Raw genomic sequence first — 13,685 nt, 5'->3', positions numbered from 1 at the left:
GAGAGACAATGAATTTGGATAGTTCAAATTTGAATTTTTTTTATTGATTAAAAAATTATAAAAAAGTCTTAATAAACATAATTTATTATTAATTTAAAAAGTTCATATTTAATATGGGTGCTCCAAATTTAATATTAAAATTTTAAAAAAGATAATATTAAATTTACACTATCTATATTAAATATAAATTTTTTATATTAACAATTAGATTTAATAATTTTTTAAATTTTTATAAATTAACTATCTAAATATATTTTATAAAGTGCGAATTTAATATTACAATTATAAAAAAAATTAATATTAAATTTGAATCATTCACATTAAATATGAACTATCTAAATTATTGATAAAATTTAATAAAATTTTTTATATTTTTTATTTTAATAAATATAAAATTAAAATATTTAATTGAACGGTCCAAATTTAAGAAAGGTTTGGATGAAGGGAAGGGGGATGAGAGAAATGGAGTTCCAAGAATTCCACCCTCCAACAAACTCTAATCCGCCGGTTTTCTATAACCTCTGTCACTGTTACCTCCTTCGGCACTGATTCACCCTATCAACTGTCAAGTGTCTGCTGCACCAAACTCTCTCCCCTTGGGCTTTCCCTGGTCATTCTACATTATTCCTCACCTGTGGCAATGCTTCCTTCTTCTTCGTTAATTATCTAACCAACCCAATTCATCTCGTAAAATTAGAGATGATCATTTGTTCAGGAACATCTTTTAGACAGAATGTGACTCTTGTGGCTAAAAAATAAGATATTGAGAACTAGACACATCATGATCAAAAATCATAAAATTTAATATATATATATATATATATATATATACACACACACATATATTTTCCTCCGAGGCATGGTGGTAGTGAAAACCAAATGCAAAAGATGCGGGTTATTCACTACTTAAATTTCAGAGCCATAAATTTGTATGGAAAACATGTATGGCATATTTGATGCATCTAGTTGAACGAACACATACTAGATTCAAGAATCAATAATCATAGATTTATCATAAGAATGAATGACAGAAACTAGAAGTTTGAAGCAGAACATGAATGGAACAACCTTATTCTATTGTCCAGTAAATTTTAATTTGTCCCAGAATTAAGTCGTATGTATAATATCAATTAGCACCCAATTAAATATAACAATATATCAATCAAATCAATCGAGCAAGGCTAATCAACCTCTACTAGATTCAAAGTTGTTGCCATAGGTTTAAAGGTATATGCAATAATTTTCAAGTGTTTTTAACTAAAGTGTTGCCTATTAACTATGAGAATAAGCAATAATTTTTAGGAAACTTATTGTAATATTTTTGAAATGTTGCTTATCAAATAATTTTATCCACATTTAAGATTGTTATGAAATAGTTAAATAGCCACTATTTAATATTTTCTTCCTTTATCTAAATTTAAACCCTTAGCCTATTAAGAAAAATGAATGTTCCAACCACTCTTTTAACTTGACTTTTTTGATATTATGATGCAAAATATTCTCTCTCTCTCTATATATATAATTGTTAAATTAATTTTTTAATTTATCCAAATAATGAATTAAAAAATTAAGAGAATAAATAAATAAAATAATATTAAAAATTACAAAAATAAATTAAAATAATTTTTTATGGGTAGAAAAACAACAAGTAATAGTTCTTAAATATTGTCAAAAAGAAGATCTGAAAGTAATATTTATATTTTTATTGCCTATTAGAATAAAGAATATTTTAAAAATATTGCCATAAAAGATCCTTTATGGGTAATAATTTTTATGTCACCTATTCAAAAATTCTATTACAACATTTGAAAAAAAGTTGTATATTCTACTTTGAAGAACAGTTTTCAAACGTTTTAAGTTACTATTTTCAAACGTTACCAAAACTTTAGTGCTTAACATATAAAAAAATTAGTAATATATGAAAATTGTTGTTAATACTTACATTAAACAATATTTTTAGAACTGTTACAAATAAAATTGTTGAGTGAAGTGGGGAAAAAAAAATGTTGTAGTGAGCTTCACTTGAAGGGGAGGAAGAGACGAGCGACCATGACAGAGACGAGCGACCACAGTGGAGATGGAGGAAGGAAGCGCCGAGAATCCATACAAATGAGATATCAGGGGAGCAAAACAAGTTAAGCGGATTAGGGATCGATTTCAGCAACATGCCTACATCCTCCTGGCTTGTTTGCCACTTCCTGTTTAATTTTTCAATTTTGAATCTTGTTTCTTTTTTAAAATGCCAAAACGATGTCGTTGGATGACCCGGAAAAAAACATAATAATAAAATAATAAAAACATAAATATAAAATCCACCCAACCAACACATTGGTTAAGTGACAGGTTCATCATCCGACCCTATTTTCAAGTTCATGGCGAAAAATGGAAAATAAAGATAACATCCATTATCCAATTATTTTTATAATTTTAACCGTTTTCAACTTCAAAGTAAATATATCAATTGATTGTTATTTATTATTATCAATCATCTTATTGCAAATCAAACCAGCCACATGTTGGGGAAAAAAAATCAAACCATCAACAAGAAATTCATATAGAAATTAATCCACGTATTCAGGTCAAGAAAAAAGGTCAATATTACCAATGCTAAATTTCAAATATATCTCTTTAAAATATGAATAATTTATTTTTTTAAATAAATATATGTATTTATATTTATTAAATAAATATTATTTTAGAGAAAATAAAAATGTATACTTTATTTTTTCTCTCTTGAATATATTATTTTCTCAGAATAATAATAAGTACAGTTGATAAGGATACTTTTAGAAAAACATTACTCAACAAATAAAAGTAAATTTTAAGTTGATAATTATAATGAAGATAATTGCGTTTTAGATTGAGAAGAATTCAATTTTAAAGGTTTAATTAACCAAAGAGAAGGAGGCAAAGAACTGCTGAATACCGTGAGTTACTGCATATCCTGGCTGGCAGAGCGAGAGCAGAAGCTCTACAGAGTTCTTCTTCGTGCAAGTAATACGCAAGCTGGCGTCAGAAGAGTTAGCTTAGTAAACAAGTGAAAGCTGTGAATCCACCATAATGCATGCCCTAGACCAAAAAGGTGGAAGAAGGTTGGTATCTTTAATGCTTCGCCTGATTTTGAATCCCATCATTAGCAAAGTACCGCAGAAAATACCAAGTTGACAATTATTAGAATAAGGAGATCTAACTATTATCACGCAAATGTTCCAATCCAGCTGAAAATCAGACAAAGTATGGTAGCTGCAACAAAGCAACTTTGAGATGAGATTGCCGAATTCAACTTGTGATCATTCCAAACACACAAGTACATTGCAAATTAAAAAACATTGACCACTAAAAGAATAACAATGATTAATTTAGTTGATAAGAATTTAGTACATATCTCACCAGATTGTAAATCTTTGATTAATTACCTGCGCATAATGTGTCATGTGTTTTTTTATTTTAAAGACAAAAATTATGAAAAATATACTCACACAAATTATTACTAATTCAGTGCTCATTTTTTCATGAGAATAGGATGTTATGTTATATGAATATAGGAAACTATCTTTTTTCTTTTTTGATAACCCAGAAAACTATCCTTTTTTTAAGGCTAAATTATATATTACTCTCCTAAACTTTAAATCATGCATATATAATTTCTTTAACTTGTGAAACTTTATAATAAACCCCTCAACTCTTATGTTCATGCAAATAACTTTATTTAATTTAACTTAAACTTTAGGAAGTTATTCGTATATCAATCAAAGTTTGAAAAATGCATACAACAATAAAGTTTAAGGGTATATATAATTAATGATTATATGTTATTTGCATAAACTTAAAAGTTCAAGGAGGTTTATTATTAAGTTTTAAAAGTTAAGGGGGTTATTTATTGGTGGTTCAAAGTTTAGGAGAGTATTGCGTAATTTAGCTTTTTTTTTTATTTTAAAAAAAACAGCTATTTACTAACTGTGATATAAATTTTTCCCCTATTTTGTCCTGAATTTTATTAATGCAGCTTCAGAGTATTATTTGTAAGGTACTGAAAACCGGACCGATCACTGAACCGGCCAAATTCAGGGGTCAGGGGTCATGGGTTCAACCGGGGGTCAAACCGGAGTTAGACTGGTTATAATAAAATAATATAATTTAAATAAAAAATGTATTAATTCTCAATACGTTCATACATATCCAAGTCTTAATATCTCATATAACATATAACAATAATTCTAACAATAATAAAGTATAACAACATTTTTATATTTTTTTAAAATAAGGTTAACTAAATGATAAAAAAATTTCAATGAGTTAAAATAATAGAAATAAAAATTTATTTTAAAATAAAAGATAATAAATAAAAGTGATATATTTTAAAAATTATTTAATTAAATAATTCAAATTAAAAAATAATATAATATAATATATATTTATACTTTTTAATTTCTTTTTGCTTCTTCCGTCCCCTCATCTGACATAAGTATGATTTTTTTTACCCTATGACTCCTATTGACCTATCATTAATCATTATCATGTCAAAAATAAATATATATCTTGGTTAATTATTATCAAATTTTTTTTTAAATTTCAACCCGCCCAACCCGCCTGAACCGAGGGGTTGGGCGGGTTAATCCGGGTTAATCCCCGATCACACGGGTTAACCTGGGTTAACTTAAATCACAATAAAAAGAAAAATCGGACTAGACACATGGCCGGGTCACCGGTTCACCGGTCGGATCGGCCGGTCCAGTCCGGGTTTAAAAACAATGATTATTTGTTATAAATTTAAACCATCACTTACATGGCATTTCAACAAAATTATTGTTTGAGATATATAGCCTTTGAGATGTGTCAACCCAATATATTGTATAGCATGTTTGGGATATGTCAATTTTATATAGCATCTTTTTACAAAATATTATATGTATTTGTAAGTTCTAACAAGATATATGAATTTGACAAAGGGTGAGACAGCTGAGAACAACATAAAGCATCTCTAAAATTAATTGAAATTAAACTAATCGATCGTTTGATGCAATTTAGCACAAAAAGCTATATGGACGTCGCAAACGGCATATACAAATGAGATGCCACGTGATAGATCTAGGCACAAAGCTATCTTTTGAAACTTCTTAATCTATCACTTACTTTGCTCACAACGATGAAAAAATCGACTCAGTTTTCTATCTCTCCATATAAATAAATACATGAATGGAGAGGATTGAATTCAAAATACATGCTAGATGCAAATTGATCTCTAAACTGGAAAGTAAAAAATGAAAAGATAGGTGAGATGATGGCCAAAATTAATCTGAGATGTGACCATTTCTTTGCATATATGGACTTAAAGGGCTCAATTTCAGTGGCGACAAGCTTGCTCTTTTCATATTATAACTTCTTTGAGATTGAGAGATGTGACCACAGGTCCTTGCATACGGGCTTAAAGGGCTCATTGCAAATGGAGATATTCTTCCTCTGTCCATCTTGTAAGAGAGATCAAAATTCGAGACTTGACCGCATCTTCTCGAGCATGTATTGAAACTGAAAGGACTCATTGCATAAGGTGACATATTCCTACTTGTCATCTTTAAATTGGGATGCCTTAATTTTCTTGTGCTCCCCATCAATGGTGATTCATTCCCTTTCTTCATCTTCAAACTTGACTTATAATTTAAGACGTGACTGCTTCTTGTCAATGGTGATTCAATCCCTTTCTTCATCTGCAAGCTACTTTTAAAATCAGGGAAATGCCCACGTCTTGTTAATGATGACTCATTACCAGTTTTTGTCTTTGACATGCTCTTAGGACTAGTGACTTGCCCATGTCTGATTCTTCTAATTGAACTCGAAGATTTTATCAATGATGTTGATTGACTCCCTATGTTGTTCTTGGAGTCTAGAACTTGGGGAGCCCTTATTCTACTAATGCTTGATGCCAATCGATTCCCTTTGATCATTCTTGAATTATGATTGGCTTCTTTTGTTGCTAATGATCTTGATGGTTGCAGCCTTAGTGCTCCTATGCAAATCAATTTTATACCAATTAATTATTTGTTAGATTCATATCATAAGATGACATAGATGATTTGTTATGTAAAATTAGTATTATAATATGGCAAGTAAAATTATGGAAGTGCTAATTGTTTTAGATACAGGCTAGTGACACAAATAAAGGCATAAGATTTTAGATTCTCTCCCCTTAAAGAATAAAACCATAAATGTGTGACATTAGATGTTAATTAGAGATATATTATCTCAATTGTTTTAACAAAAATATAACATAACCTTACTAATACAATATAACTTGCAAATATAAGAAAATATATCTCTATTGTTTCAACAAAAGTGTTGAGCTCAAATACTTTTAAATTAATGTTCCCAATAAAAATGACATTAAGGTGGAAGGAGTTGACTATTCAGAGACTAACCTTGATCTTTTTTGGTCTCATGTTTTGTTTGCCACTTTATTCTTGTAGATTTCTTGACCTGGACCTCCGAACAAATAGATTGTAAGTCAGAAGATGACTTCGTATCTGTTGCAAGCAGGCTTGGATCTTCTAACGTGGCTGCATTTTCATCCTTAAAATTCTCTTCCTTGCAGATTGAGCCTCCTAAAGATTCAAAGCTCTTATCTTTAGTTATGCTTGGACTAATCTTCTCTTTCTCGATAATCTTATAAGCAAACATTTCATAAGGTATCTGTGATACATAAGGTGAAAGAGACGCCTTCTCTGTTTGGAAGCTCTTGAGAAATAGTGCTTCTATGTCACAATAATCCACTGGTGGGCACGTCAATTCAAGCTGGTTAAGTTCAGGATTGATGATAAGAAACTCAGTATTGATGGCTAGGAATTTCTTAATGGAGCGTAAGATCCTACAAATAGAAGAGAATGTTGGACGAAGGCTTGGATCAGTTTGCCAACACTTTTTAATCAAGTTAACAACGTATTTTGGTGAAGGGTATGGAAAGAGTGGCCTTTCCCCTTCTTTGATATTTCTATTTGACCCATTTCCTTCAAAAGGCACTTTTCCTGTCAATAACTGAAAGCATACCATGCTAAAACTATAGACATCTGCTTTCTCGGAGTACTTATAGTTAGAATTGGATATATTAGTCTTATGTTCTATCTCAGTTAGAACTTCAGGTGCATAATACCAAATGGAAGGATTCGCCTCTTCTTGAAGGGGATTTTGGCATGATGAGAATTGATTATTACCGATCTTCATGGATGAACCAAATCCTGTTACTTTTACTTGAAAATAGCCTTCTTGGGAATTCCTAGACTTGAGCAAGATACTGCAAGGGCTAAGATCTCCATGATATACTTTTTTAGAGTGGAGGTATTCCATGCCTCTTGCTATTTGAAGCATGATATCCACTACTACAGGGATAGAGAACAAGATTTGTCTCCTTGGACCATAGTTGTCCTTTATATAGCTCTCAAGATCCTTGTTTATCAACTCCATCACAAGAAAAAATTCCTTCTTTTCCTCGTCATGAAACCCACAAAGATACTGCACTATGTTGGGGTGTGAGAGAGATAACAGAGTACAAATCTCTGTTTCTGGTATTTGCATCTCTCCATTCACATTCCTCAAGGCAAAGCTTTGTCCCATCCATTGAATCTCCTTAAACTCTCTTCCGCTCCCCAATCTTCGCCTCACTTGGTAATCCTTAGAGCCCAACAGGATTGAAGTGGGGAAAAGTTTTTTGTTCAATTTCTCAGGCCCATTTAGTAGTTTCTTGATAAGCATATCTGCAAGGCCATGCTCATTCTTTGTCAGAGAAACTCTGGTAGAAGTCATCTTTTCCTTGAGTAATTCTATGAGCCTCCAACGATCTTCCCTCCAAGCATTCTCAAACTGCTTGCTGATTTCACCAGAGACCAAATATTGCTTCCCAAATCTCCTTTGAAAAAGTTTAGGTTCATTCCATGCCCTGTCATACTTTCTCATTAACATAGCTCTCTTCCTTTTCATCTCATCCTGATCGTGTCCGGACACCTCACCGGCAACTTCAATGGCCTCAATAACAGCAGGGAAATAACAGAGCAAGTTGTGAATGTGAAACTCAACAGAGTCATTGTTGTGATGGAATGAGATGACTTTACCCCACCAATCCTTGGAGTCCAAGCATTGCCTAATGTAAAGTTCACCTTCTTTGAACACCCTACATAGTTCTCTCATGGGATATTCAAGTGGTTTCCATTTGGTGTTCCTCTCTTCCAACACAAGGTTCTGCTTGATCTCTTCTGCAATGGTGTCAAACGCCAGATTGAAGATATCAAGGATCAAACAACATTGGCTTTGGTTGATTTGAATCTCATCTCGCAAAACCATTAGAGCCTTCAAACTTCCCACGACCTCTCCTATTCGCCGGAATTGTTCCATTCCGGCTCCAACCCCTTAATGATGATTGTGGAATTGAATATCAAATATGGCAGAAAAGTAAATAGGCCACTATACCTACATTAATACACAGACAAGAATCAAATTCACATGATTAAATCATAGGAATACAGCGCAATATATCAACAATCATGAGGAAAGGAACTGAATTTAAAACCAAGTCACATGATTAAATCATAGAAATGCAGCGCAATATATACTTTATCCCACATGTTCATGAATCAGAATAAACTTTTTTTTTTTGGACAGAGATGAATCAGAATAAACTTAAAACAACAGTATACAAGTAAAGTTTATTTTGGAGTGCTGAAATTTTGAAGGCTTGAATCTACGTAGCAAGGAAGTGAGTTTAAAAAGATGAATGAAAGTGAACCTACCGTGAGAATCCTTCTATGATATAACCCTTTCCAGAGGGATATTCGAAGCTTAAATGACTCTCGAAGAAGATCTGATAAAGAAAGAAGCCATAGTCAAACGTGACCAAGGACAATTATACTGCAAAATAAGATTAACAAACACCAAAAAGCCATAAGAAGAAAGCTCACCCCTTGAGAGACAAGAAGTAATGCAGACGTGGGTATCTTGAGTTTTATATGCAGGAAGGAAGATATTGGATTTGAAGGGAAAAGCAAAGGAAGAGCTAGCCGCTTGAGACACAGAAGGGGACAAAAAAACCTGACAAAAGAAAGAATTAAGACAAAGTGGAAAACGTAAAGTACGAGGCAGTTGCGTAATACATAGGGATGCATACAGGAACAAGATGGTGAAACAGTTTCTTATCTGTCGACAGTTTAGTTGGTTTATATTCCCAGCGATGAGCTTTGATATTCGATTTTAATCGCCTATATAAAGTCTATCACCACTGTAAAACCTATTCAGTTACTTCACCATTTTGAGCAATTTATTTCAAGTCTTAGCTGGCTTTATCCAATGGAATGGACTTTGACAGCTCCGTCCAACACGTTTTCTAGCCAGGTTCTTCCGATGAATGAAAGTATGAAACCGTCAAGGCGGAACGTGACAATTTATTAATCAAAGATAAATATGTTTTCCAAAATGGTAAATGAAATATCAGTATCCTAAAAGCCTCAGCTGTATTTTATTTTCTACTTATAAAAGATGGATTCGATCGGAGCTTTTCATGGAAAGAAATTGATTTGTGAATTTAGATATAAGATTGCCATTTTTTGGGACCAAATATAAAAAGATTTCAATCTAAAACAGCGTGATCGATCGTGTCGTTAATAAAAGTTTTCGACAGGTGTCAAAGTCATTATCATGAAATTCGAGTGTTTCAAACCAAGGAGACCGGCAAATGTATGGTTGATCTGAGCTGAAAGTAAAATGAACTCTGTCGATGCCAATGTCATGACTTGAACAAACTATGCTTCAAAATTAATTACGAGCATTTCTTCGTGATTTTGACGTTAACCATCATTGACGCCTTTACTGGCGTTTGTTACGTACTCGTATATGAACGGTTTAAAGTCTTGAATACAGTGTGGCAAGGGGGGGGGGGGGCGTCTAGAATATACAGGCCTTCATCATTTGAAGTATTTTGTTTGAAGTCTATAAAGTATTTTGTTTTCGTCTGAAAATAGTCGTAAACTTCACGATTCAATTTCTTGTCTGATAGGAAGGAAGATCCAAGTTCAGTCAAATTTTTCCTTACATCAATTATTTATTGTAATTGTAATTTAATTAATATGACTTTAGAAATAGTTAGAAATGGGTCTCGGAGTCTGAAATTGGGTTTTAATATCGAATTTTACTCCACATAACGGGTGCCAATATTCCCTGATCTGTTTGTCTGCCCTTTTTTTTTTAATTAATTTTGCATTTGATTGCATATTTTGGGGAGAGTTTATCTGAAACGAACAACGTATAAACTAGGCAGCGATAATTTTTAGGGAGAGGCATCATGAAAATAATAGTTCATAGTTTCTTTTGTTTTTTTTTTTTCATTTGACAAATGTCGAGACATTTATAAGCGCAGCTCGAATCCGTGATGCAAGCATTGGAATGATGCCTTGGTATTTTTGACAATTTCTATTCTTTTCAATAGATAGAACAAAGAGGACCATAAATGAGCATAGATCAAAATATGCAAAAACGCTTTAAAGAATACCCGTGACTAAAATGTAAGCAACTTTTAACTACAATTTATATATCAATAAAGTTAAATTATATTTTTATTCTCATGAAAAATATCTTAGTTTTCTCTTTTATTCTTAACCCTAACTACCAATGATAAATTAAACCAGAAAGAGACTAAGAATGATGATAAGAAACACACAAATCCATGTTAATAAATATGATAGGTAAAATGAGGAAACAATTTCTACAAATATTACATTTCTTATATTTCAAATCAAGGTTGGTTAGGGAAAAATGGTTTCTATTTGAGAGCGGACGGAGAACTTATTAATTTGCTGTATTAGAAATATCAATTCTTATTAAATATTACCAGTTTACTTGTGATTTATAAATAAAGTTGAACTTTGTTGGCAACTTCAGTTAACAATTACCTTACGAGAATTGACAATTGAAGTATAAAAAATTGACAATTAATTTTACTGGTCATTTCCAAATTGTTCAAGCAAGAGAAGCCAGGTCAAAAATCACTGGATTTTCAGGTTCAGGCCACACATGGGCCTCTAAAGCTCCTAAACAACAATTTTTATCATCTTCCCAACAAGGAGACAGTTTTCTGTTAAAGACCAAGCCCACAAAACAATCCAACTGAGGGTTCAGATTAAGGTCCATGGCTTATTTTGGCCCAGAATTAAGTTCCCACTGATGCTTTTCTTTTAGAAAAAAGACAGAGGATGTTAGGTTGTCATTGATTGGCGACGAAAAATGGATATGCGAAGGGGGAAGACGTTCGAAAAGTTGTGTGTTGGCGTTGGCTGGCATTTCTTAAAATTACACATGAAGTATCAATCAGCACAATCCACCGCATAAGGACAGAGGCCTCTGGGTTTCTTGTTCTTTTATTTTATTTTTGTGCAAAAGAAGATAAGACGATAATAAGAAATCTGAATGATGAAGCAGGATTTCCTTTAAAAAAGGTTGATAAAATAGAAAATAAGAAAAAAGGATGGGGGTAAATAATAAGTAGCATTTTTTATTTCTTATCATGATGATATGATGAATTAAAAAGATAAAAATAGAGTAAATTTACTAAATGACTGTGAAAAATATAGTAATCAGGAATTATGGAAGAAGTTTTTTAAAATTCTAAAATGTTATCTATTTACAATCAGTTGGATGTGATTTTTTTTCTTGCTATCCCCCAATGCAAATAAAAAAAAAACTTGTTTAACAAAATAATAAAACTCTTGTAATTGAATGATTATAATCATGGCCCATTTTTAACCATATACTGCTTCAATATTTGAGTACTCTTGAATATTTTATCATTAACTTAACGAGTATAATATATTTCAAATTTTTTTTTGGATAAAATATATTTCAGATTTGATAATGAGATTTCATATTTAAGGAGAAGGGGCATTTTTATCATTTTAATTTAACTTAAAATATTAATCCGATCACTTTGCAAAATATTTGAAATGTTAGGCTGTTATATTTATTTAGTCCTATTAAATGAACCATACATGTAAAAATCTCTCAAAAATACCCTTCACCAAAGTGGGGAGGGAGAGAGGAATGTCATATTTAAATGTAAAAAATATAATAGTTTAGTGACTCAGTTCGTTATTTCTGCGCCTTTTAATTTAAAGGGCACGTAACATTAATCCTATTACATTAAAAATGAATATAAAATTAATAAATTAGAATTTACAGATTTAGTTTTATTGTATTTTTTTTACAAGTTTTATTGCAGTTCTACCAACACATTTCTTTACATGATCAAAATATGTTAACACGAAATTAAATTGACCAATCATGATTAAAAAATAAAAGGAAAAGTAGAAAAATTTTTCTGTTAATTTTGTTTACAAAATGTAAGATAAATAAAAAATTAAATACAAGTTAGCAAAAAGATTAACATAATTAAATACTCTTCTAGTCTTATTTATAAGGTAAAAAAATATTAATTTTGATCCTATTTATATGACACTTCATTATTTTTTACATTTATTTTTACCTTTATACCTTAGTAAATGTTAAAAAAATTATTAAAAATAGTTCTTGTTGTTTTTATAAGATAGGGGTGAAAATTTATTAAAATTTAAGAAAAAATTAATAAAATTTAAAATTGTTATTTATTTTAATGAAATATATTAAAAATGATTTATAGATAGGATTATAAGGAATACATGTTAGTAAAATTAATTCTATAGGTATCAAATTATAATATATATATATATATATATTTTAAAATTACAAGGACATGGCACGAATCAAATTAAAAAATTGAAAATAAAATTATGAGTTTAAATAAACTAGTAACAGACATATAGACTCAAATTATAAACTTGCAGGAGTTAACTTTTATTGATAAATATCATTTAAAAGTATATGATTAAATAATTAAAATATAAAATATAATTATAATTTAATTTAAATATGTTTTAAGCATAAATCAATGAAATTAACTTTATCTATGTTTATAGACAATTATGTTCAATATAAAAAATTTAAAATATCACAACTTATTTTTTATATTTTTTTTATTAATATGAAGTTTTATTTTTTTAGTTTTATTTTTTATTGAACCAAATTCCATCGCTTCTATACATTAAGTTCTATATAGTATATATATATATATATATATATATCTTACTTGATGAGTTTATGAGTTGATTGATATGATTTTATAAATTAAAAATATAAAAATAATAAATTTAAAGAGTCAACTCACAAGTTTAATAAAATTTTATTTAATCTGAATTTATAAATAAATTAATATAATTTTATAAATTAAAAATAAAAAAATTAAATTTATAGAATTAACTTAAAAATTTGATAATAATACATAAAATTATAAAAACTAAAAATAAAAGGCTATCAGAACAACGAAAGACATAAAAAGCATGTAGAAAAATCAGACAGATCAGGTCCCAAGAAAAACAGAGAGAGAGAATTGAAAATAAGGGCACTAAGAAAGGAGCAGGAATGGCGCCAAAAAGGAGAGAGACAGGGGGTGGAGGGGAATCGAATCACATGGGGAGCGAGAGAAGCGGATGGACCCCACAAGGGGTTCAGGGGTGACCGGTCATACCGGTCGTGGCTCCCCACCTTTTGCTCTGCTCCAGCTCAACAGGGGAACCATAAAACTCTGCGGCGTCCTCGTCATCTTCCCCAAAATTTTGCCCTTTGGA

General features: G+C 30.7%; 1 protein-coding gene across 1 annotated transcript; it reads right to left on the bottom strand.

The window, feature by feature from the left end:
* Positions 1–5,291: 5,291 nt before the first annotated feature.
* Positions 5,292–8,376, bottom strand: LOC129322043 (uncharacterized). The gene is made up of 2 exons (XM_054968071.1): positions 6,414–8,376; positions 5,292–6,004 (listed from the first exon to the last, which is right to left on the bottom strand). The coding sequence occupies exons 1-2, from the start codon at positions 8,374–8,376 to the stop codon at positions 5,292–5,294; spliced, it is 2,676 nt and encodes an 891-aa protein (XP_054824046.1).
* Between the last annotated feature and the right edge of the window lie 5,309 nt (positions 8,377–13,685).

Source organism: Prosopis cineraria, unplaced genomic scaffold (assembly GCF_029017545.1).
Source record: "Prosopis cineraria cultivar Desert tree isolate PC_DT_omini unplaced genomic scaffold, ASM2901754v1 PC10, whole genome shotgun sequence".
Lineage (NCBI taxonomy): Eukaryota > Viridiplantae > Streptophyta > Magnoliopsida > Fabales > Fabaceae > Prosopis > Prosopis cineraria.
This window is presented reverse-complemented; position numbering and strand designations above follow the sequence as displayed.